This window comes from Equus caballus, chromosome 5 (genome assembly GCF_041296265.1).
Source record: "Equus caballus isolate H_3958 breed thoroughbred chromosome 5, TB-T2T, whole genome shotgun sequence".
NCBI lineage: Eukaryota > Metazoa > Chordata > Mammalia > Perissodactyla > Equidae > Equus > Equus caballus.
The window spans coordinates 28,231,582-28,255,156 of record NC_091688.1 but is presented as its reverse complement, the minus strand read 5'-3'; the positions used below and the strand labels follow the sequence as shown (position 1 = coordinate 28,255,156).

Below are 23,575 nucleotides of genomic sequence, written 5' to 3'. Positions count from 1 at the left end.
AATTTCAGTGCAGTGAGGGCCTGTGGCCACCTTACCTGGGCCGAGTATGTGGGCAAGGTGCTTGGCCAGCCTATATCCCTCAGCCAGTTGCTGGCGGAAGGCCTGCCCTTGGTGGTCGTCAGAGCCGTTGTGTGTCAGCAGGTCATTGAGGTGCTGACTCAGCAAGGCCCGCACTTCTCGCCCTTCCTGTAACTTGTGCCGCAGATAGGCCAGTTGCTGCTCCTGCTCTTGAATTAGGAGATTGGATTCCCTAAGGTGGGACAGAAGAGAAGACTTGAGAGTCCAAAGGGATGAGTGACAGATTCTAAAGATTTTCAAGATTTCTGTGAGAACTGCCCCCAAGGAGTCCTCAGAGAATTCTGGCCGATGTGTGGCGACTTGCCTGTGGCAAAGAGAAAGAGGAAGGTAAAGCACAGGTTTCCTCTGTATCAGAGAGAGCTCCTGTCAGATTCCTGGACATCCTACTCATTGTTTCTGCTGTCAACAAAACCAGGTGTCTTCCTAATCCTGTTTTAAAAACGTGTCTCTTCAGTTAACCCCTTCAGCCATGCCCGCTTCTATGTTAAAATACACAGGGTGCATTCTGCAGTGAATGGACACAAAGCCAGACACAGAAATGTGCACGAGCACAGCTGGGTTAGCTGGAAAGAACACGAGAATGACAGGGTCAAGGAGACAGAATTCTTTAGAAAGAAAACACAACAGGCCCTCGTGAGACAGGTGGTGATTGTGATTAAAGGGAAATGAGCGGGTGATGCCACAACACTGTCAACGTACTAAATGCCACCGAATTGTTCACCTCAATTTGTGCAAATTCGTGTTTGGTGAATTTCAGTTCAAAAATTTATAGTTTTGAAAAAACAGAGTAAGTGAGCCTCTGAAGAACTGGAGACCATAATTTTCCAATTACTTTTCCCTAGTTGCTGTATAAACATTTGAACACAAGCGCCTGCCACGTACATTTCTGCCTTCTCTTGGCCCAAAGTTGCTCCCTGCCCCACTTCAGCTTTTCCCACAGCTACCCACCAGCCTACCCCCACACAGCCCTCCTTACCTGAGCTTCTCGGCTAGCGTTGACTTCTCTGCCAGCTTCCCCTCCTCAAAAGGCAGCTTGTCCCCAAGCACGGATTCAATGATGTCTTTGCACTCTCCACACTCTGAAAAAGGACAGAGAGCCCTGCCTCAGTGGAAAGCTGGCCATGCTGCTGTGGTCACTGCCTTCAAGGGAGGAAGCAGGGTCCATGCCCAGTACCAGGCTCCACACTGGGATTTCCGCATCTTATTCCTCGGCCTCCAAACTACTACACAGCATTGGGCTACTCCCCATTTTAGAGCTGAGGAAAGAGAAGCTCCAAGGCACAGAAAGTATCTAGATACATTAACTTCTATTTGACAAAGGCAGAATTCCCATCCCCTGAGACTGACCCTGAGTCGTGGGCCTTAGTCACGTTACCAAGCCTCGCAGCCTCTTAAGTGAAACACCAAGCAGGCGCGTGCAGTAGCGATTGCCTGTGTGCTTGGGAAGGCCCGCTGGACTCTACTGACTGTTGGTTCCCTTGAGCTCAGAATTTCAAGGTCAAGTACATCCAAGATGAAGACATTTATATGGATTCAACCCTGTAAAATATTATGCATTTGCCCATAAATTTCTGAAGGAAACGTGCACAGATACTAAGAAAGTTTGTGTTAAATTCAAAGCAATAGAAGGAAGAACTAACAAATAGTGTTGGCCCTGTGACAGGGACTTACAGAAATCATCCATGTGATGCATTGCAACAGCTCAAACAAGTAGGTACCATGACAGCACCGGATTAACAGAGGAGGAAACTGAGGCACAGAAAGACACACAGCTTGGATTGGAGCCCAGAAGGACTGGCCCAGAGTCCATGCTCTTCACCACTGCACCGTGTTACATTGACACCCAGGTCTTAAGTGATATCTTTCTTCTTCATCAGCTTCAAAATGTGTTTCCTACAGTTACGCTGTGATTCTAAGGCAGGATGTAAATAAAACTTCGTTTGTCCTTTCCTGAAAGCTCATCTCTTCACTTTTTAAATGGCAGGCTTGGATTTTCTCTGTGTCAGCCATTTTAGTTACTCCCCCCTCAATGGCTTATTGAAAAGCAATTGTAGGAAACGACCCCAATTCAGGCTCCGAGTTGTCAAGATCCTTCTAAACACTCTGCTGTGCACATGCCCTGGTTGTCACGGTTCTTGTCGTCACTACAGCCCAGTCTCACTGAGCAGGCAATCGAGCTTCCAGTTTTGAGGCTGACTGGGGCAGGGAAGGGCCTGCCTCACACACTGGCTTGAGTTTTCCTGGGGCTAGTGGTCTCCCCGACCTACCTCACTTTGTGGCCTCAATTTGGCCACAGGTCTCGTAGCCCAGACTCTCAAGGTCACCTGGACCTGTTGGCTGCCCTGCATCCCTGAGGGTTCACCAGCTGAGCGGGAGACACAGGTGGTGGGACAGAGTCTCTGGTTTCCATAGAAACAGCCCCAACCTTACCACAGGGTGTCAAACGTCTTCCTCAGACTCAGGAAGAAGAGCCCGTGCCCTGGAAGAGAGGGCTTCCCTCTCACCAGGGCATTCCCTGTCTTGATGGTGTCACTCCTGGATAGCACAGTTTCGGTGAGGAGCATATTCATCTTTAAGCTCCTATAAAGCAGCTACTATCATCTGTTTTCCCACTGTAAGTAGCACAGTGCCTTGCCCATGGGACCTCAGAGAAGCTTGACCTGAGGGAGTTCACTTGTCCCAGACATTTAGGCCAAGAGCGATGCAGGATGTGGTAAAGGACAGAGAGGATGCTGAGAGAAACAGTGCAGCCCTTTCCTGAGAGGAAGACGCAATTGTGTGGCTGCACCAGCAATCGATGTCTGGGACTCGAATTCTAAAGCCGCCCTATACCACACTGCAAATCTGAAAAAGTTGCTAAACTCTTTGTGCATCAGTTTCTCCATCCCCAGCAAAATGAGGGCAAAATACCTACCTCTGACTTTCCTGGATTGTGGTCAGAATGAAAGTTATTTTGACAAAGGGACCAGAGGCTAAAGTCTGGAGAAATTTTAGTGTCTTAGAGGGCAGACAGGGATCACTCACCCATCTGGGGAGCACGGCCCTGGGAGACTTACTGTGCTTCTGCAGCTCGGTGGCCAGGGAGTAGGCAGCAGCTTCGGATACAAGGAATTCCTCCATGAGGGCTTGGAAGTCCTGCTTGCTTTGTGCCAGCTGTGAACGCAATTCCTGGTTGGACTCCTGGAGGGTCACCTCTGCCCTCGGATCAGACAAAGCGTGAGGACACACGGCCATGGCGATGTTGGCAGAAGAGGTAGAGCCAGAGACTGGGCAGAGAAACCCAAACATATAATGAGTGAAAAACAAGCAAAGACAAAAAGGTTTCATCAGGCCAGAGGGGTGTTTACACAGGAATCCTTAACTTACCGTTGGGGACAACTAGATCAACACTCTACAACAGCTGAGGGTCCGGAACTGCCAAAACAAGGTTCAAGATGACAGAGCTCAGAGCCACAGGCACCGCCTGCAGCTCAGAGTCAGACAGGAGTGATGGAGAGAGGCCCCAGCGCGCCGGTTAATGGTCTGGTGTTGCAATAACAGAATTGGAAGGTGGAGGTGTCATGGAATCTTAGGAGCCCCTGCCTTCCAGTTGCCTAGGCCCTGCTGCTACCCCAGGCTGCCCGGCCTTTTCTGAAGGCCACTGCTGATGGGCATCACCCCAAAGCAGCTGTCTACTCTTGTGCTGACACTACCGACCTGTCTCTTTCCAGAAAATATCTAAGCATAGTTCTCAGTGCCCATTCCTGTGTGCATCTCAAAACAGAAAGAGAAACCAGTGTCCCAACAAGGTTTGTTTTCTGAAGCACCGTCACGAAGTCACCCCACTTTCTCTCTAAATGTAAACCGATCTTAAGGTTTTCCCATACGTGAAAGATGGCAAACTTTTAGACTCTCATGCTGCTATTCGCTGGGCTTTCTCCAGGTTTTTCTACATCCATTAAAAGGGACAAAAGCAGAGTGTAATACTCAGTGAATGAATAGTTCGTTAAAAAATTATTCTCTGTCCTGACTCACAATACTCCTCTTGCTGCATCCCTGTGTTGTGTCGACTTCTTGCCCCTCACTAGGGCAGCATGTTGGCTTATCTTCAAACTTAAGTCAGTGTGACATCTCTACCTCCTAAAATCCTTCTCTATGTGTGGGCCGCTTTTGTGGTTGTTACTTTTTAAATGTCTGTAAACACTATCTTTCCTACTTGTTGCTTCCGGATATCCACATATTATGAATTGTAACCCCACAAGAGCTCTTTTTCAGCTCTGAAAATGATCACAGTAGTTTGTGAGTGTATCCTGAATACATGTAGTGCCCATTTCTTTTGCAAACACTTGTCAACCTGATGCTATTTCTTGTCTTCGTTCAGTTCACTCATGTTTGGAACAGAACAGGGATGCGGAGCAGGTTTTATGGATTATTGCTGGACAGATCCCTTCGAGCTGTCCTCATGCTACTGACCTGCCGTTATATTCCTCTACCAGAACGTGGAATTTCAAGGTCATGGTTCAGGGATGGTCCATCACCCACAGGGGACATGTGCAATGGGGTTCAGAGACAGAGAAGCTGAGGTTGAGAAGAGGAGGACAGGCAGGGAGGGAAAGTTGTACCCTGAACGCCCTCTTCACACTCTTGTCATCTGTTCCCACCTGCGTCTTGTGAAGATGAGACTTGGGAGACCCCCGGTAACGTTGGTCTCTTCAGTTTAGCTGCTCCAGTACTTCGATTTGAGGGTGCGATGCCTCTGCCCAAGTACCACTGAGCATTTATGTCAAGGTAAAGGACAGAGGACCGCATCAACCGCTTTTGAAGCTCATCTTCTTTCTACCCTACACCATCCTCCAACCACACTGTGGAAAGATTTGGTGTTTGAGATGCATGTAAAGCTTTAAAGAGATCTCTCTTTTGGTGTCAGTTGGACCCGACATTCTTTTCTTTACATCTCAAAGTCTGCGATCTAGTGGACCCAACTGTACTGAACTCGAATGGAGTTGGACTTGCTAACTTTCTGGTGTTTTGTTAGATGGCTAGTATATTTCTAAGATTTTCTTACTTAAATGCCACTGTTGAAGTTTAACGAGTAATAGGATTTATTTCATAAGGTGACAGACTCAGAGAAGACTGGACTCATCCATGTGCAAAATCTAATTTTCACTTCTATTCAAAGAAGGCCAGAATTTGAAATTAGGGCTCCCACCATTTTCAAGGTGGACTCTCACTTACCTCAGGATATCTTCCCAAGGGTTCATGTCTCTGCTATAAAATGGATGAAATTAAAATGAAATCAGATGGGCCAGGTCCTCTCCATTCTAGAGGGCTCCAACAGTTTCTCCCCTGCTTTAGAGACTTGACTGAAAATATCCTTGCTGTTCTGCTCTGCCCTGCTTTTGTCTTTTGCATAAAAGTGATACGGTTCAGTGTTTCCTACCCCCAAGTCAATCATTTTAAGATTCACCTGGAGCCAAAGCATCCTGAGTCAAAAGAACAAAGCCGGAGAGATCATAATCCCTGATTTCAAAATATACTACAAAGCTATATTAATCAAAACGTCATGATAGTGGCAGGAAAACAGACACACAGATCAATGGAACTGAATGGAGAGCACAGACATAAACCTTCACATCTACGGACAGCTAATTTTCAGCAAAAGAGCGGAGACCATACAAAGGAGGGAAGGAAAGTCTCTTTGATAAACGGTCCCGGGGAAATTGCACAGCCGTATGCAAAAGAACAAACGTAGACCCTTATCTTACACCACACAGAGAAATGAACTCAAAATGCATTAAAGACTTGAATGGAAGACCTGGACCCATAAACTCCTAGAAGAAAGCAGAGGCAGTACACTCTTTGGCACTGGTCTTAGCAGTACCTTGCTGAATATTATATCTCCTCAGGCTAGGGAAACAAATGAAAAAGTAACCAAATGAGACTACACCAAACAGGAATTCTTAACTTACTGTTGAGGACAACTTGATCAATACCCCACAACACTTGAGAGTCTGTAACTGCCACAACAAGGTTGAAGATCTCAGAGCTCAGAGCCCCAAGCACCACCTGTAGCTCAGAGTCAGACAGGAGTGATGGAGAGAGGACTCAGTGCGCCAGTTAACGGTCTGGTGTTGCAATAACACAATTGGAAGGTGGGGGTGTCATGGAATCTGAGGAGCCCCTGCCTTCCAGTTGCCTAGGCCGTGCTGATACCCAAGGCTGCCTGGTCTCTTCCAAAGGCCACCACTGTTGGGGACCACCTTTCAGCCACCACTCCCAATAGCTGTCTGCCCTTCTGCTGATAGTGACCTGTTTCCAAAAAATATCGAAGCATAATTCTCACCGTTCTTTCTTATGTGTGTGTCTAAAAACACCAAGACAAAACTGTCCCCCTTTTATTTCTTGGGAATATTAAGCATGGCAAGGGATACCATCAACACAATGAAAAGACCATTACCAACTGGGAGAAGATATTTGCCAATCATAAATCAGATAAGGGGCTAATATGCAAAGTATAGAAAGAACTTATACAACTCAACAACAACAAAACAAACAGGAAAAACCCAATTAAAACATGTGCGGAGGATCTTAACAGATAGTTTTCTAAACAAGGTATTCAGGTGGCCAATAGGCACCTGAGAAGACGTTCTACAGCACTAATTCCTAGGGAAACGCAAATCAAAACCGTAATGAGATATCACCTCATGCTTGTCAGAATGGCTATCACGAAAAAGAAAATAAGTGTTGGAGAGGATGTAGAGAAAAGGGAACCCTCATATGTTACTGGTGGGAATGTAAACTGGGGCAGCCACTAGAGAAAACAGCATGGAGATCTCTCAGAAAACGAAAAACAGAACTACCATATAATCCAGGTAGTCCACTTCTGTGTATTTATCCAAAGAACACAAACTCACTGATTCCAAAAGATTTATGCACCCCTATTTTCATGGGAGCATTATTCATAACAGCTGAGCCTTGCAAGCAACCTAAGTGACCATCAACAGATGAATGGATAAAGACGATGTGATACACACACACACACACACACACACACACACATACCATGGAGTACTACTCAGTCATAAAAAGAGGGAATCTTGCCATTTTTGACAACGTGGAGGGAACTTGAGAGTATTATGCTAAGCGAAATAAGTCTGACGGAGAAAGTCAAATGCCATAGGATTTCACTCATACATGGAAGATAAAACAACAACAACAACAAATAAACATATAAACACAGAGAATAAATTGCTGTTTCCCAGAGGCGAAAGGGGGAGGGGAGAGGGCAAAGGGGTAAAGGGGCACATATGCTGGGTGACTGATGACAACTAGACTTCTGGTGGTGAATCTGATGGAGTCGATACAGAAGTTGAAATATAATGATGTACACTAAAATTGATATAATGTTACAAACCAGTATTACTGCAATAAAAATTAATTTAACAGAAAAAGGAAATATATGTCAAGCAGAGATGGAATACCTGTTGCGAGAAATTAGAGGTCCTCTGCCGAGGCATACCCTTGCAGCGTCTAAATTTCTGCCATTAAAAATTCACCTCTTCGGATCAAAACATCCCACAGGAATACCCTGTTAAAATGTTAAGCTTTCCTGGAATATTAATTCTATCAGCATCATAGGCTCACAACAAGTGGTAAGAAGATCACTGAAAAACCAAGAAGAATGGATTTGACTGAAGACTTATAACAAAATTACAAAGACGAATGTTCCTGGCTGTACTCCTACCAATTTCTTAAGAACCCTAACTCTCTTCAAATTCCTTTGAAATAGCTCTGGGAATTCCCCAAGGGGACTGAAATCTGCATTCCAGAAACGTCTCTGGTCACCAAGGTGCACCTGCCATTTGGTCATCTGGTAGCTGCAGATAACCAAAGGGGCAACTATGCTCTGAGGCCACCAAGGACTCTATGATGAAGATCTCTGCCATCTCCGGTGCCAGCTCTCCTGCCAGTGCCTTCCACTCTGTGGCTGCTGAGGCCCGACGTGGAAGGAATTCCTGTCTCTCCCAGGAAGCCATCTTTCCTCTCAGCCCCAACTCTAGCCCACCGTTGCTTCTTATGTCTGGAGCCTTCCTGTATCGACATTTTACCACTTTCCTCACTATTTCATTAGAACTCCTGTGTATCAGAGTTCTGAGTTGAAACATTTGATTTTCATAGATGACTCCATGGTCAAATGCAAAAACAACTTCAACAACCTTGCATTTAGTTTTATTGGGTTTGGGGAATTAAACCTATTTAAATTTAAAAAAAAAAAAAAAGCATCACCTGGGAGAGTTAGTACAAATACAAGTCCAGAGTCTTCATCTGTAGTGACTCTGATTCAGTGGGCTGAGGGGGCCTGGAATCTATTGTTAAAGTTGCTCAGACGTACAGTCAGGTTGAGGACCTACTGATAGCATCGACCTTCCTCACAGTTTTGGGGATGAGCATTTCACGTACATACTACTTCTAATCCTCACGATCGATCTGTGAGGAGAGCATGGCCTTTCCCTGGTTTGCGGATGAAGAAACCAAGACACAGAGAGGGTCTGAGACTAGCCCAAAGTGCCCTCGCTCTAAGTGCTGGAGCCAGGTGTCAGGTAGAGTGCCCCTCCACCCCAAACCCCCTCCCACATTTTCCAGTTCACTCTGTGTCAGGTCTTTCCACGTACATGCTTCCTGCCTATACCTCATTTCTACCAAAAACTTCCTGATTTTAATGTTTCCATCCGATATGTTTCCATCTGACATATTTCACAACAGGCTAACAGCATCCTATCCTGGCCACTGACTATTAACTTGGGACACGTTGCTAATGAAAATACAGGACGTGGGAATGTGCAAAGACACATTGCTTTACGATGATGATGTAATTTTCAGGCTATAAAATTCTCCGTTTTGTGGACAATTCAGTGACTTTTGGTCTATTTACAGGGTTGTGACACCATCACCACCATCTCGTTCTGGAGTATTTTCTTTACCTCACAAAAGAAACCCCGTCCCTATTGGCAGTCACTCCCTATTCCTCACCTTCTTCCAGCCCTTGGCAATTGCTAATCTACTTTCTCCCCATAGGGATTTGCCTACTCTGCACATCTATTCTCAATGGAATCATAAAACACGTTGCCTTTGGTGTCTGGCTTCTTCACTTGCCATAATGTTGCCAAGGTTCATCCACATTTTGGCAGGTATCTGTACTTTATTCTTTCTATCCTTGAATAAGACTTCATTTTATGACTATACTCCATTTTGTGCGTTCTTCAGCTGAGGGCATTTGGTTTGTTTCCACTTTTACTACTATGAGTAATGCTGCTGTGAATATTCATGTGCAAGTTTGTTTGTGACCATGGGTTTTCAATTCTCTTGCTATGTACCCAGGAGTAGAATTGCTACATCTATGTCAACGCTGTATGTAACTTTGAGGAACTGACATGCCGTTTTCCAAAGCGTTTGCGCCTTTTTACATTTCCACTAGCAATGCATGAGGATTTCAATTTCTCCACATCCTCCTCCACACTTGTGGTTGCCCATCGTTTAATTACAGCCACACTAGTGGGTGTGAAGTGGTATCTCATTGTGGATTTCAGTTCTGTTTTCTTCATGATCAATGATAAACATCTTTTCATGAGCTTCTTGGCCATTTGTACATCGTCTATGGAGAAATGTCCATTCAAATCCTTTTCCCATTGATAAATTGGATTGTCTTTTTATTATTGACTTGTAAGAGTCAATACTAGACACATGTCAGATATCTGTTTTGCAACGGTTTTTTTCTGATTCTGTGCGTTGTCTTCTCACTTCCTTATTAGCATCCTTTGAAGCACAAAAGATTTCAATTTTGATGAAGTCCAATTTATCTATTTATTCATTGGCTGTTCTTGCTTTAGCTGTCACGTCTAAGATATCATTATCTAATCAAAGATTACAAAGATTTACACCTATGCTTTCTTCGCCACATTGCTTTGAATAAGAACTTTCCTGGGTTAGGGTACAGGGATATTTTTGAATTTTGAGTCCTATAAATTGATATGGATCCCTCCTGACCGATATTCACAGGTCTGCCAGTCACTTCAAAGGAACATCCCTGTGCCGTTGCAGAGATCTGGGAAATCGTATTTATGACTATCCTGGCTTTGACTCAGGTGAGAGTCCTGATCGTGTGCTTCAGTTTCTCCTTGACCTCTCCTGGTTTCAAAATTTGTTCAATATCTTTGGAGTTGAAGAACTGATGGAGTGTCTTTCTGAGGAACACTCAAGGGTCCAGGTTATTCTGAACCTAGTGGACTTCCTCATTCCGCTCCAGACAGAGAAGACTGTGGGGGTTGGATAGGGTCTAGACTTCCATCTCTGGTCTTAGAGAGAAACTAGCCTTGCTTCCGGGTTTGGGGATGGCTGTTCAAAAGACTCTTGCCCCCCTCTAATTCTTTGTACTCTATACATGACTTCTTTCTAGAAATGGTGGGAAAATACTGATTTTAGAACATCCTGTCTGTTCTCTGCCAATTGCTTTCTGTCTACACATTTAAAGTGGGTAAAGGAGGACTCAGAGACAAATTTGTTCTTAGCGTCTATTATTGTTCAAGTGACCGTATTTAATCCTATGCACTGTCTTATTAGCCAGGTTTTATCCTTTAACCTTTTGAGGAAAAAAGCTCAAAAAGGTTAAAAAATACTCCAAGGTCACAGTCTAGGGAGGAGAGGAGTGAGCGTTAGAAACCAGTTTCGTTTGACCTTCAAATTTTCATCCACGGTGAGTGTCTTGGTGTTATGTCTAAGATTTCTTTGCTTATTCCTTGTTCATGAGAATATGTCCATTTTTCCTCCAAAACCTTTATCATTTTAACTTTCACATCTCCAATTCACTCAGTGTGTGGTAGAAGGTAGTTGTGAATATTAATTTATTTCTAAATAAATACTCATTCATTCTAGAGCTTTTTACCAAAAACGTCTTTCATTATCCCAGTGAAGTGTCTTGGTGACTTTATTTTAAAAAATCAAATAATTGTATATGTGGGAGTCAATTTCTTACACTCTGCTCTTTCACATGATACATTTGTGTGGCGTCTACTTCCACCGATACTATAGTGTGTTAATTACTGTAGCTTTAAAGTGAGTTTTGAAATCTAGTAGAGTGTGTCCTCTCATTCTTTTGAAATCTAGTAAAGTGTGTCTCCAGTTAATTCTTCTTCAAGGCTGTCTTGGCTGTTACAGGTACTTTGATTTCCATATACATTTTAGAAATAGCTGGTAAATCCCCTCCCAATGCCTGCTACAATATTAACTGGAACAATCTTGATGTGACATTCTTACATTATGGAATCTTCCAATCTATGAAATTGATATATATGTTTCTCTTTATCTAGTGTTCTTTAATTTCTCTCAGAAACAGTTTTCAGGGATCTTCACTATATGTGTTCTTAGGCATTTAATGACTGTGAATGTGTGAATGTTAATCTCTATTGTGTTTTATTGAATTTCATTTTCTAAATACTCAGTGCTAATGTGGAGAAATACAGTACATTGCTATATGAATGCCATTGAGGTACAACTTAGGTACAATAGACCGCACCACTTTAAAGTACACAATTCGGTGCATTTCAGCAGCCGTAAACACTAATGAAACTACTGCCCCAATCGAGGTGCAGGGCATTTCCATGATCTCACAGCATTCCTTTGTCCCTTTGCAGTCCGTCACCCCCTCAACCCTCAGCTCCAGGCAACCACTGTCCTTACAGATGGCTTGGCACTTTAACAACTTTATGCAAATGGAACCATACCTGTATTCTTTCATGTCTGCGTTCCTTCATGTAGCATAATGACTTTAAAATCCATCCATTTGTATGGTAACGAATGGAAACCTTTTGGTGGTGAACACGATGTAGTATATACAGAAGTCAAGTTATAATGATGTATACCTGAAATCTATAAAATGTGACAAAACCAAAGTTACGTCAAGAAAAAATGAAAAATAAGAAATAATAAGAAAAGGACGGATTAACTTGCCTCTTTATTTCTCCAGCTGGCCAGGACACAGTCAGTAGCTGTGACACCAGCTGTTTCCTCTGGAGACTTTGGCAGTGTTGAGGGCTTGGAGCCAATATGGAGTTCAAGCATTGGTTCGGAGAGGCTGCAATCTGGCTGAGGTTCAGGGTCGTGGGTCAGGACAGGTCATCCAGCTGTCGGAAAAAGCAGAAGGGGGTCCAGGAAAACCACTGAGGTCATCTCTGGGTAGCACTGGCCACTTCCTCCAAGGAATCCACCACCACTACACTTCTCATGACTTCCTGGTACTAGACCGAGAGCTCCAGGAAGTTGGGATAATTTTGATTCATCTCTGCGTTCATGACCCCTAGCACCGAGTCAAGCACTCGAGGAGGCTCTCAGCAACATTTGTGCAACGGATTGAACAAAAGCGGCTGCAAGTCATCAATCATCTCAACAACACTCCCGTCCCCGATGTCCTGTCAGGGATGCTCTGCTTTCTCCCAAGATGGAGCAAATCACCTTGCTTAGGATGGGGTCTGCCCTACACTCTCCACGTCTGAGGACACTCACCTGTGGTGAGCTCTGATGAAGAACGGATTGTCCTGAGGGATTCCTGACAATGGTTCACTCTGTCATTAGGAAGAGATGGCCTTGGCCTACCCTCCCATCATCTGGGCTGCCGCAACTCCCCAGTTGAGGAGACCTAGCATTTTGTTGAAACCATCTGTTCGTGTTCTTCCTCTCACTGCTTTGATTTCCTTAGGGAAGTATTACCAATAGGCGAACTCCCAGTCCTTATCACAGCATAAGGAAAATGAGGCACTCAACAAATATTTAAGAGATATTGTGGCTAAAGCTTTATTCAACTATAAATGCAAAAGAATATTACTATCACTGCTTCAGATGCAAGGGTCCCATTATCCTGGCCCCTCCTGACTCGAGGGCACAACTGCTTAAGGTAAGAATGAACATCTCCAACCCTTCTCCAAACACCATTTATCCCTCTAAGCCCACATTTACTTGGAGGGCGTCCACTGTGAGGGCAGCACTGAGGTCAAGGCTGGGGGGTCTGGCGAAGAGACTCGGGGGTGCCACCCTCCTCCTCTTGGAATTGGTGCTCCCCAGCAGGAGAAACCAAACCTGATCCATCCTTGGGTCTCCCTGGCTGTTGCACAGGTTCCCTGTGGAGTAAGTTACTCTCCCAGTCCTCACTGCTCAGCTTAGGTTGCTCCTTGAGGAGTGGAAGATGCTGTACTCATTCCTCAGTGTCCCTTGATTCCTCTGAACTCAACTTGTCCTTATTCTCACCTCCTTTGCCAACGCACCTCCTCCACCAGCACCTTAATCTTCTTTGGGTTATCATCATCCTCCAAGCCTGCTGACTTTCTTTCTTCCATCTGCTCCCTCAATTCTGTGTTTTCAAGATGTGGTCTCAGCTCAGGCTCCTACAGGAGACACACAGAGAAGGGACCAAGGCCAGGTCTCACCTGCAGTTCCCAGGGCACATTCCACATGCATCTCAGTCTCCCACGCAGAGAAAATTGAACAGGAAGGGACATTGGAGAGTTTGACTAACAACCTTATCTTACCGATGGGGAAAGTGAGGCCCGGAGGGAATAGGAGATTTTCCCACACTCCCTCAACCCTTGACAACAGCAGAGCCCCCACGTAAGCCTTGGCCACAAGCTTCCCGTCCAGAGTGCCTGCCACACCCTCCAGGAACCCACGGCTGAATTTCAGGAGCCAATGGATCAAACATGAGGATTTCCACTGTTCAAACAAAAACGGCTGAAGAACCTTTCCAGGGACAAATCTTTTACCACAGTTCTTTAGTCCTATTATTAATATTCAGTCAGTTTTCACACCTGGCTGACACCATGGGACCAAGGAACACAGAAATATTAAATAAAATTTATCACAGCCAAAATTAAAATCTATTTATATGATTATCTGTAAAATGTCTGGCTCTCGTGCCGGAAGCTCATCTTCCAGAGAGCGGGCACTCTGTCCACCCGTTCGCCCCATCTCCCCAGTGCCTCCACAAGGGCCTGACAGAGAAGCCATTCAGTAAATATTTATCAAATGGGTAAATAACAGTTTCCAAGAATAACTAACCCTCCCTGATGCCTTCGACTCCAATCACACTTCCACTCAAATCCTATTCCAGGTGTGAGCGGAAGCAATAAAGGCACAGCCTGAGGAAAGGCAGCAGAAGATTCAAACACCAGCTCCACCGTGGACCACACATACTTCAGTGGATGATTTCATTGCCTGCTTTGAGCACGTCTATCCCCTGTACAATAGAGAAGAATGTATAATGTAAAGAACAGAAGCTGCATTGACCACTACAGTATTGGATGATTGAACGTGATATCAAGCAGCAGACAGGGCTCTAACCCCTGGGCACCAGCTGCAGAGCTAAAGAACCCCTACGTCAGAGTCAACGCGGTGCTTGTTCAAAACTTATGGGGACAAGGCCCAAGAAACTACATTTCAGACCAAAATTCCAAGGAGATTCTCATACAAGGAAAAAGCCTCACCATTTAAAAATTTTAAAAAGCCTAGGATGGAGACTCTGAGACTGCCATTGGTAAGAAGAATGACTCAGCTTTGAGCACAGCAAGTCCCTTGTCCAAGGTCACCTTTCAATGGGAAACGTCCCCGTGTCCAGGAAGAGTTCCTAAGTGATGTGGGACGCAAAGAGGACTCTGCTTCCCAGTCTGGACTTTTAGCGTCTCCCTTGTCCTTTGATTTTCTCCTCTGCTCTGATCACTGGGGGATGTCAGCCCTCATAGGGGTCATTTCTTGATGAAGACCTCTGTTATTTTAGCCTCCTCTTGGAGAAACATATGGCAGAGGTCAATTCTGGGGCTCCACAGAGCTAGGCTTTCTCCTAAGCCACCTTGGTGAGCTGAAAGATGCCGTGACTGCTAGAAATCATATTAATAAAGAGGGACAGGGATAAACAGCGGATGATGAGGGCAGCCTCTCAGGTGACATAGACCCACAACATGATCAATATCAGACCTACTCAGGTGGGGAGGACATACCGACCAATTCTGTCGGCAGAGAGCACAGCCACATCATTCTAGAATTCTGATCCACAGAACTGTGAGACAACAAATGTGTGAAGTTTCACACCACTGTTTTTGTAATCTGTTAATATGCATCAATAAGGAACTAATTCAGATACTTACCTCTACTGTCCTGACTTTTCAATTTTCAGAAACATGTATGCTAATTCCTATAAAGCAAAAAAATCAAAGACCACAGTAGAAATGGTGTGCTCACTTCAGGTGACTATTCCCAAGCCCTTGTAATGGGAACACACTCTGAAGGGTATTTCAGGTACTGGACGAACGTCTCTTTCACGTTACCAAGCAGACCTCTAAAAGAATAAAGAGGGTACAACACTTAACTCCACGGAACATTGTCTACGAATCCATCAGCTGTCTCTGTGTCCTACTGCAGATTATGTTTAGCTCCTTGTTCTCCTGAACTCACCAGACAACGTGTTGTAGCAAATGCCAGTTACCAGCATGAGCTAACCAATTCAAGGAGAGCAAGAGAGCCGCCGCTAGTGTAAGTTCCCCAGACAAAGTCCTTTGAATGCAATCTCCCCACTTATTTGGACTGGGAATACAGAAAAGATCTATCCTTTAAACTCTCATTCTAATGAAAATTCAAACGTCTCTGTTTACCAATTTGTATTTTTCTCAAGCCCCATCGTGGAAACCTCACTTTTCAGAATGACTGAGTTCCCAATTGCTCGAGCCTGGCCTGTCTGTCAAGGGAAGTTAGGTAAGCCCAACCTCAAACCTCTCCTGTGAACCAGCCCCTCACCCTCAAAATCCAGAACAGCGTGTGAACCCACAGGCAGTAGCATCCAACAAGTAAGAGGGATATGTTTGCACTGCTCTTGGCCCAGATCATCTGAGAGAACACAGCAGTCAGAAAACAGAAGAGCATAGAGAAAAATCATATTGATTTCAGCTTTTCCAGGATGTCAGATAAGTTATGCCAATGAGTGTACTTACTGGGTAAATCTCTCAATAAGGGGTTAATTGTTGGCAAAAATAAGTGATAGGTGTTGGCAAAAATAAATGCTATCCAGTGTTGGCAAGAGGGTGGAGACAAGAATATTCTCCTAAATGATTCGGAATACGAATTGGTAAAGCTTCGCTGCAAGGCCATAGGGCAGGAATAAACAAAAATTAGGTATGTACAAACATATTTCTAAACTGAGCAATTCTCTTTCCAGGAGTATATACTAGAGAAACACTTACACAGGCGGTGATGGAGATGTATAAATACAGATCTACACACGTCCACTGTGGCACTGTTTGTAAAAATAGACACTGGAACCAATTTCATGTTCCTCAGTTGGAGAACCTTGACTCGTCACGCTCCATCCGCACCCTGAAAGGGCCCGCAGCTGTTCAAAAGAACAAGGCAGATCAAAGAAATGCTGATAGGGATGGAAGGTAAGAGCTACTATGTGCTGAGTACTCACTATGTGCCAGGCTCTGGGCTCCATGCTTCACCCGCACGTCTCATGTAAACCTGGGACAAACCATGCAGGAAGAACTCCTATCCGACACATGTTAAAAGGAGAAATTGAGCCACAGACAAGTCAAGAAACTTCGTCAAAGTCACACTGTTACCCAGCCAGGTTTGCCCCTACAGCTTGTGAGACTGGAGTGTTCTGCCTTCTTCTCTATTTTAGGGATTTCCAGTGAGATAGAAAATACCAGCTTCTGCTGCTCAGCTGCACTGCTCTGACACACAGCCTGACTGTTTAGTTCTCCTGTCGGAAATCACCTCAGACGTAGAACATAAGCCTCACACAAGATTACTCCGAAATCTAGACAAAAAAGAGACAAAACAATGCTACCTCATAATTCTGTCCAGGCACAGACAAAGGCAAGGTCACTGTGCAATCTACAACATCCCAAATATCCTCCTCTTTCCATAGGAAATGACTGTTACCTCTTTACTCCAATCATAGAACTGCCCGTGCGGACCACACTATTCACTAGGGGGCACACTCTGCTTCCTCCCATCCTCCCCAAATCACCCAACCGAAGCCCAAGTCCTTTCATAGCTTAGACCACGGGGTGTGTTTTTTCTGGCTGCAAGGAATAAAAAATGCAACTTGTCCAATAAGACGTGTGTTCCTGATGATTTAACTTAAGGGTATTGACATCAGGTTTCCAGAAACGAGCAGCTGTAAAAACCCAGCCTCGGGAAGAAAGATCATTCACACAGTCTCTAAGAAACATAGGCTCTGGAACTCCAAAACTTACTTTTACCCCTAAAACAAAATTCTTTCTACCAAAACCCTTCAGTAACTAACATGAACCTTGCAAGTTCAAGCAGGATTTTTCCACGTCTGATTTAAAGTACGGAGATTGAGGATAAGGTTGAGAGACAAGCTAGTTAAGAGACAATGTGCAGCCCAAGCATATCTGAAAAGAACCTGGAATCGGTCAAAACCCAGTATGACCAACTGGGCTTGAACCACCAACCCTTCAGTTAACAGATGAAGGAGCTCATGGATTACCCAGCTGAAGGCAGGCACTGATCCTCTCGACAACGTCTCTCTAGCCGCAAGCTCCCTCAGCCAGGGCTCTTCTGCCTTGGCACACTTGGCCAGCTCCAGAGAAAGAGCCCAAGAATCCTGTGGACATATCTGTAGCTACCATAACGTGATATCATAAGAATTGGAATTCTTTGTTGGTGACAAAGTTACAGTACTCTCATGTACCCACATTGAAAAGGAAGTGATTTCACTCATATGTGGGAGATAAACTAACAAACTCATGGATACAGAGAACAGACTCTTGGTTACCAGAGGGGAAGAGGATGGAGAGAGGGCGAAAAGGGTAAAGGGGCACGTGTGTATGGTAACGGACGGCGACTAGGCTTTCGGTGGTGAACACGATGTAGTCTATACAGAAGTCAAAATATAACGATGTACACCTGGAATTTACATGATGTTATAAACTAATGTTACCACAATAAAGCAATTAATTAAATTGTGTTAATTTCTTAAAGAGATTAGTCAAAATAAAGATGTCATTATCTCACCCAGTTTAAATAGTGTTTTAGAATGTTTTTCTCTGGATCCTGTAGCAAAGGCCTTTACCTGGTTTTGGTGCCCAGCAGCCGAGGCCAAAGGCATGGAGGACTTGGCATGCTCTGTGGGGTCTCCTGCCACAAAGGTGTGTGGCCCTTCCCTCCCTGCCTCTTCCCACTAAACTGTGGGATGCTGCTCCCAATTCCTTCTCCGTGGTGAGCTTGTGACGGTGGTAACAGCTCTTTGTTCCTGGAAATCCTGTTCCTCCAACCTGGACTTACCAGACCCGCCTTTGGCGAGTAGCTTTCTTCCCCTTTTAGTCCCTTAAAATTTTTGCTCTGATCTCTAGCATACGTCCTCGGCATGATCCTGCAAATCTTTGTTGTTGTTGTTCTTACGCTACTATTGTGCTTTTCATTTTCAAGAGCTCGACCCCGTTTTCAAAGTTTCTCTCTGGATGAAGAGAAAACAACGGACATGAGGCCTTACCTTTCACAGGCAGCCTAAACCTGGAGGGTGAGGACGTCACTTCCTGTTATGTCTGCTGACCGCCATTGGCTGGGAGGGTAGAGTGGGCGGGGACGTTGTGCGCAGGGGGCGGGGCATGGGCCGCAAGGAAAGTAACGCCGGCGCTGTCCTGCGTGGGGCGTGTCTCATGTGGATGACGCGGCTCCGGGGCCAGCTGTTTAGACGTCCGTTACTCCTGCTCTAGGAGACTTCCTGAGCCACTGGGACCGAGTCAAGGACTGTTGCATGAATTTGAGTGCAAGTTCTGTGTAGAGGAGGTCTGGGGGGCTACAGGGGGCAGGGCGGTGGGGGTGGTTGTAGAGAAGGTGAGTGGACGGCGTAAGGAATATAAGGGTATGCTAGGCGGGAGAAGGCAAGTTTTCAAATTCCCCAGATATCCCCCAAATGGCTGTGCTTCCTCAGGGTAAGCTGGTTCGATTATCCCTCATATTTTCCTCTCTTTGCCATTTTCCTGACTCTACCAAATGGACTTTGTAATATGTGGTGGGGAGTTACGGTGTATGGGTTTTATTCTATTTGGGAGTCCAGGAGAGCTGCCTTGATCCCGAGCTTCTAGCTCCGTTTTCTACTTTTTGGTTCTTCCCCATCTGTTCTTCCTTCCTTTCAAATTTACCACTCTAGCTCTTCCGCTGACTCCCTGCTGTGGACAGTGAGGTTCTCTCCTGTATGTCGCGCGAAGCCTACCACAGACTTTAAAGGAGGAACAGCCTTGGCCAGGTCCATTGTCTCCACTGTCTGCTGCTTTGCTACTGTTGGCGTCAGCTGTTGTTTTTCCCTTTGTTGTCGCTCCGTGAGGGAGCGTGTGTGTGTGTCTTCCATGTGCTTCCACGGAGGGTGAGCTTTTGGGGACACCTGAGAAAGTGGCTGCTGGGAACCTCAGGCCATCTTCTGTAGGTTCTGCCTCTTCTCTGGCTGTATGTTCTTTCCCAGGTTGTTGACTTCTGTTGGAGGCCACCATCCCCTCACCTCTGCATTTGGGCATTGCTTGTCTAAGGGCTCTGAGATATTTGGAATGTTCTGGCAATCCTGCCTTTGAGGAGCTCTGCCCAAGGGGCCCACATTATCCCTGGGGGTAACTGGGAAGTTCCCTTCTCTGCCATGGTTATCACACACACTTCCTGCTTTGAAAGCCTCCTCGAATTAGGAAAATTCTCTATTCCTACCTCTACCCCAAAAAGCTTGGCACTTCATTCCATGGCTCTAGAATGGACTGGGTTCCAAGCTCCTCAGAGATACCGCTGTTGGTCCAGGGACAATAGGTCAGGGCTGTGGTTGCCAGCATTGTCTCTGTCAGACGTGGCCTCCTCCAGTCCTGGTGCCACCACTGGTCTGGTTGCGACAAGGGGCTACATCCTATGATTTCCTCGTGGGTCACATGGCTGTAATGGTGCCCCACACCTCACAGTGTTGTGCAGATGAAGATAACCCAACTGCTCACTTAGCATAGTTTGTGCTTCCTGGCATGATGTACATTGACAGAATGATATTTTTTCTTTAATTATGTAACAACATGCAGAAGGCTGCATAAAACAAAATTGGGGTTGCACTCCATTTTGCAGTCCGAGATGGGCAGAAATGCAGGTTGCACTCTCATTTGTGGCTAAGGGTCCCACCAAACCTCTGTCAGCCTCAGGGGAATTACATCAACCATTAGGAGAAAGCCTTGGCTGGGCCTTCACTGTAAGGGTTTTGATTTCAGGGACGCTTGAAATTTTCACCATCTGATTCTAGCTAAATTCTAAAACAAATCTAAATTCTGAAACAATGGGAAATCTTAATTTGATCTCCACCTGTAGCCCCTTAGGCTGCATTCTCTGGAATTGGGAGACTTTTAGCTATGAGTACCTAGTATGAGCTACTGAGTACTAATTGATTTATTCATCTTCTCCTCCCAAAGACAGTTGCTATTTTTCCTTATCTCTGTTTTTCTGTGTCATTTGTCATAAAATGGAAAAATGTAGGGCAAGAAGCAGGCATCTCCCTAAGCCTGTTGTCTGGGTAGCCCAAGTAGACTTTGCCATAGGGCCCGCCTATAGACTATGTGCAAAAGGTGGAAGCTGTTGCTAAGGGACATCTTGGAGGTCAAACAAGGCCACAATATTGGTGGGCAAGCGTTAAGCAGTTAAGAGCCATTACGGCACTCGCCACCTCAAGAAGTCTCCTGTCACAGGCTAAGTTGGTCACAGAATGAGGTAGATGATGACAGGTCTCCCACCAACCTCAAGAAAATGTCCATGCAATGATGAGGTACTCTGTAAAGCACACACAATCCCCAACCCTGTGGCACCTCTCCCTAGGTATTAGTGTGGCTCCAAGAGACCAAAGCGTAGCTAAAACTGTTAATGTGCATGTAAGATGAGATTTTCTTTTCTTTTGCCTTGTTTCATGTCTTGAGAGCTTGGCTTTGTGACCCCTTTACTCACGAGGGGTCCCAGTTCATCTTGGGCTTCTGTCGTCTCAACCTTCCTCATTTGTTAGTGCACTACTGCCTACGCAACTGAAGCCTTTGCTTTCTTGGACTCTCTTTGTGGGTGAACTTACCAGATCTTATGAAGGCTGCTTCTTTTGCACTCTCTTTTGCATGCGCCTCTTACGTCCATAGTTAAGCCATAAATGCTTATTGGTTTGCGTCACTATTAAGATCCTATTCACCAATGGTCAGAGGATGGATCCTTTCTTCTTTGTTTTTTTAGATTTTTTTTTCTTTTTCTCCCCAAAGCCCCCCAGTACGTAGTTGTATATTCTTCATTGTGGGTCCTTCTAGTTGTGGCATGTGGGACGCTGCTTCAGCGTGGTTTGATGAGCAGTGCCATGTCCGCGCCCAGGATTCAAACCAACGAAACACTGGGCTGCCTGCAGTGGAGCACGCGAACTTAACCACTCAGCCACGGGGCCAGCCCCAGGATGGATCCTTAAATTGGAAAAACTTCTAAATTGAAAAGAAAAATGTAGCTGAAAGGGGTGGGTCAACCTCTTTTCACTTCTTTGGGGAAACTCAGACCATCTTTGTCTTGAAAATCCCTGCAGGGCCAGGCTCTGGAGGGTGGTTCAAAGTTCACTTGTCCTTTTCCAATCGCAAAGACTCCCCTGTTCCTCTCAAAATGCTCAAAGATATTGGGACGTTAGAAACTGACAAGGCAAATATGCCCCAGAAACACCATCTTGAGGAAAACTTAAGTGGTTTCTCTGTGTCTTTGTGATATAGCTGGACACGTAGATCAACCTGTAATGTCATTTGACTTGCAACCCCATTTCTGAGAAATCAAGAGTGTAGAGGAGGAAGACATTTCCTCAGCCCACTCTAGGTCCTTCTGCCTGGGCTATGAATTAAATTGACATTAGACAGAATAACAGGAGGAAATTACACAAAGCTTTATAACATGTATACATGGGAGAGACCCAGAAAAACTAAGTAACCCACCAAAATGGCAGAAGCTCTCACCTTCAATACCATCCTCAGCTAAAGACAAAAGAGGATGTTGAGGGTGGGTGGAATCAGTTATGGGAGATTACCAGAAAAGTACAGTAAACAAGAGTAAGGTTATTATGCAGATTTAAGTCCTTGCCTTCCGCATTAAGAGTTTCTAGAGATAAGGTCATCCCCTCTTCTTCCTGGTACAGAGAAGGAGACACCTTCACAGATGATGATTTCCTTTACAAACGTAAATGTCTCTTAACAAAAGGTAACTTCTACTTTTCAGAGTTTCTCTCACGTCTGCAGTTTTTAAAAGTAACCAGCCCAGGAGCGGTGGTTACCACAGAGGAAGAGGGGAGGGGGGAGGGCAAAAGGGGTGATTAGGCTCACATGTGTGGTGATGGACTATAATTAGATTTTGGGTGGTGAACATGATGTAATCTACACAGAATTTGAAATATATTACAATGTACTTCTGAAGCTATGTAACTTTTTTTAACAACTGTTGCCAATCTTTTTTTTTCTTCTGCTTTATCTCCCCAAACCGCCCCCCACCCCCGCCGCCATACATAGTTGTATATCTTAGTTGTGGGTCCTTCTAGTTGTGGCACATGGGACGCCGCCTCAATGTGACCTGATGAGCAGTGCCATGTCCACGCCCAGGATCCGAACCCTGGGCCACTGCAGTGGAGCATGAGAACTTAACCACTCGGCCACGGGGCTGGCCCTGAAAGCTATATAATGTTATAACTGAATGTTACTGCAATAAAAAATAAGAAATAAAATAAAATAATGATTATTCTATATGTTGGTTGTATATATTCTATGTAATTACAGTTTTTCAATTTGTTTTTAAAACATATCATACATTTTAAAGTATTTTATCTGTTTTTAAATAACATATTAAAACTAATATTAAAAATGGGAAATTTTAATTATTCCCTTGTATTTTCTAATGATGTTTAATTTTTCATTTAAAATTAACATGTTAGTTCTTAGGAGCTTATGATTGCAGTCTTCCTTTAATTGTAATTACTTTTCAATGGTGAAATATCTATCACTGATCATTTATTGCCTTTTGCATTGAATTTCATTTCATATTATATTAAAGTTACCAGGTCTGAATTACTTGTTACATTTGCACAATAAAATATTTTTCTGAAAATAAAATAATAATAAAACAAAAATAATAAAAATAAAAAATAAAAGTAACCAGCCCAAAATAGTCCTCATGCCAAAGACACATATCTTTGGCTGGCCAATTCCAATTCCCCTCAAGAGCAATTGTTGTTAAGAAATCCTTGCAAGACTGGAAATTCAGCTCTAGAGGCAGTTCAGGTTCCACTCATTTCACTTATCTCAAAGAGAGATATCTCTGGGGAATATCTAGCCCATCACTAATTCCTAGGACTGAAGAAAAAAGAAGGAAAAGGGAAAGAAAAATGGCCATAAGTGCACCCTCACAAAAACCTAGAATCTTGAGTGTCTTATTCACAAATATTAGTAAAAAA

The 23,575-nt window shown here is 44.6% G+C and overlaps 1 protein-coding gene and 1 long non-coding RNA gene across 4 annotated transcripts in view; one reads left to right on the top strand and one right to left on the bottom strand.

The window, feature by feature from the left end:
* Positions 1 to 18,080, top strand: part of LOC138915075 (uncharacterized) — a 170,896-nt gene extending 152,816 nt beyond the window's left edge. Inside the window, exon 4 of the long non-coding RNA XR_011438590.1 lies at positions 16,304 to 18,080. This is a non-coding gene — a long non-coding RNA (uncharacterized lncRNA). The remainder of the gene's footprint in view (positions 1 to 16,303) is intronic.
* Positions 1 to 18,655, bottom strand: part of LOC111773490 (putative neuroblastoma breakpoint family member 5) — a 28,641-nt gene extending 9,986 nt beyond the window's left edge. The window contains exons 1-10 of one of the 3 annotated variants that reach the window (XM_070266786.1): positions 18,611 to 18,655; positions 16,329 to 16,477; positions 14,158 to 14,335; positions 13,368 to 13,487; positions 12,061 to 12,233; positions 11,835 to 11,979; positions 3,445 to 7,721; positions 3,135 to 3,344; positions 1,055 to 1,157; positions 36 to 250 (exon numbers count right to left, since the gene is read on the bottom strand). In XM_070266786.1, the coding sequence (XP_070122887.1) occupies positions 36 to 250; positions 1,055 to 1,157; positions 3,135 to 3,312 (496 nt within the window). In that variant the 5' untranslated portion in view covers positions 3,313 to 3,344; positions 3,445 to 7,721; positions 11,835 to 11,979; ... (3 more) ...; positions 16,329 to 16,477; positions 18,611 to 18,655. Of the gene's footprint in view, positions 1 to 35; positions 251 to 1,054; positions 1,158 to 3,134; positions 7,722 to 11,834; positions 11,980 to 12,060; positions 12,234 to 13,350; positions 13,488 to 14,157; positions 14,336 to 16,328; positions 16,478 to 18,610 lie in introns of those variants that run through there. The other 2 variants (XM_070266785.1, XM_070266787.1) reach the window with 2 other exon arrangements.
* Between the last annotated feature and the right edge of the window lie 4,920 nt (positions 18,656 to 23,575).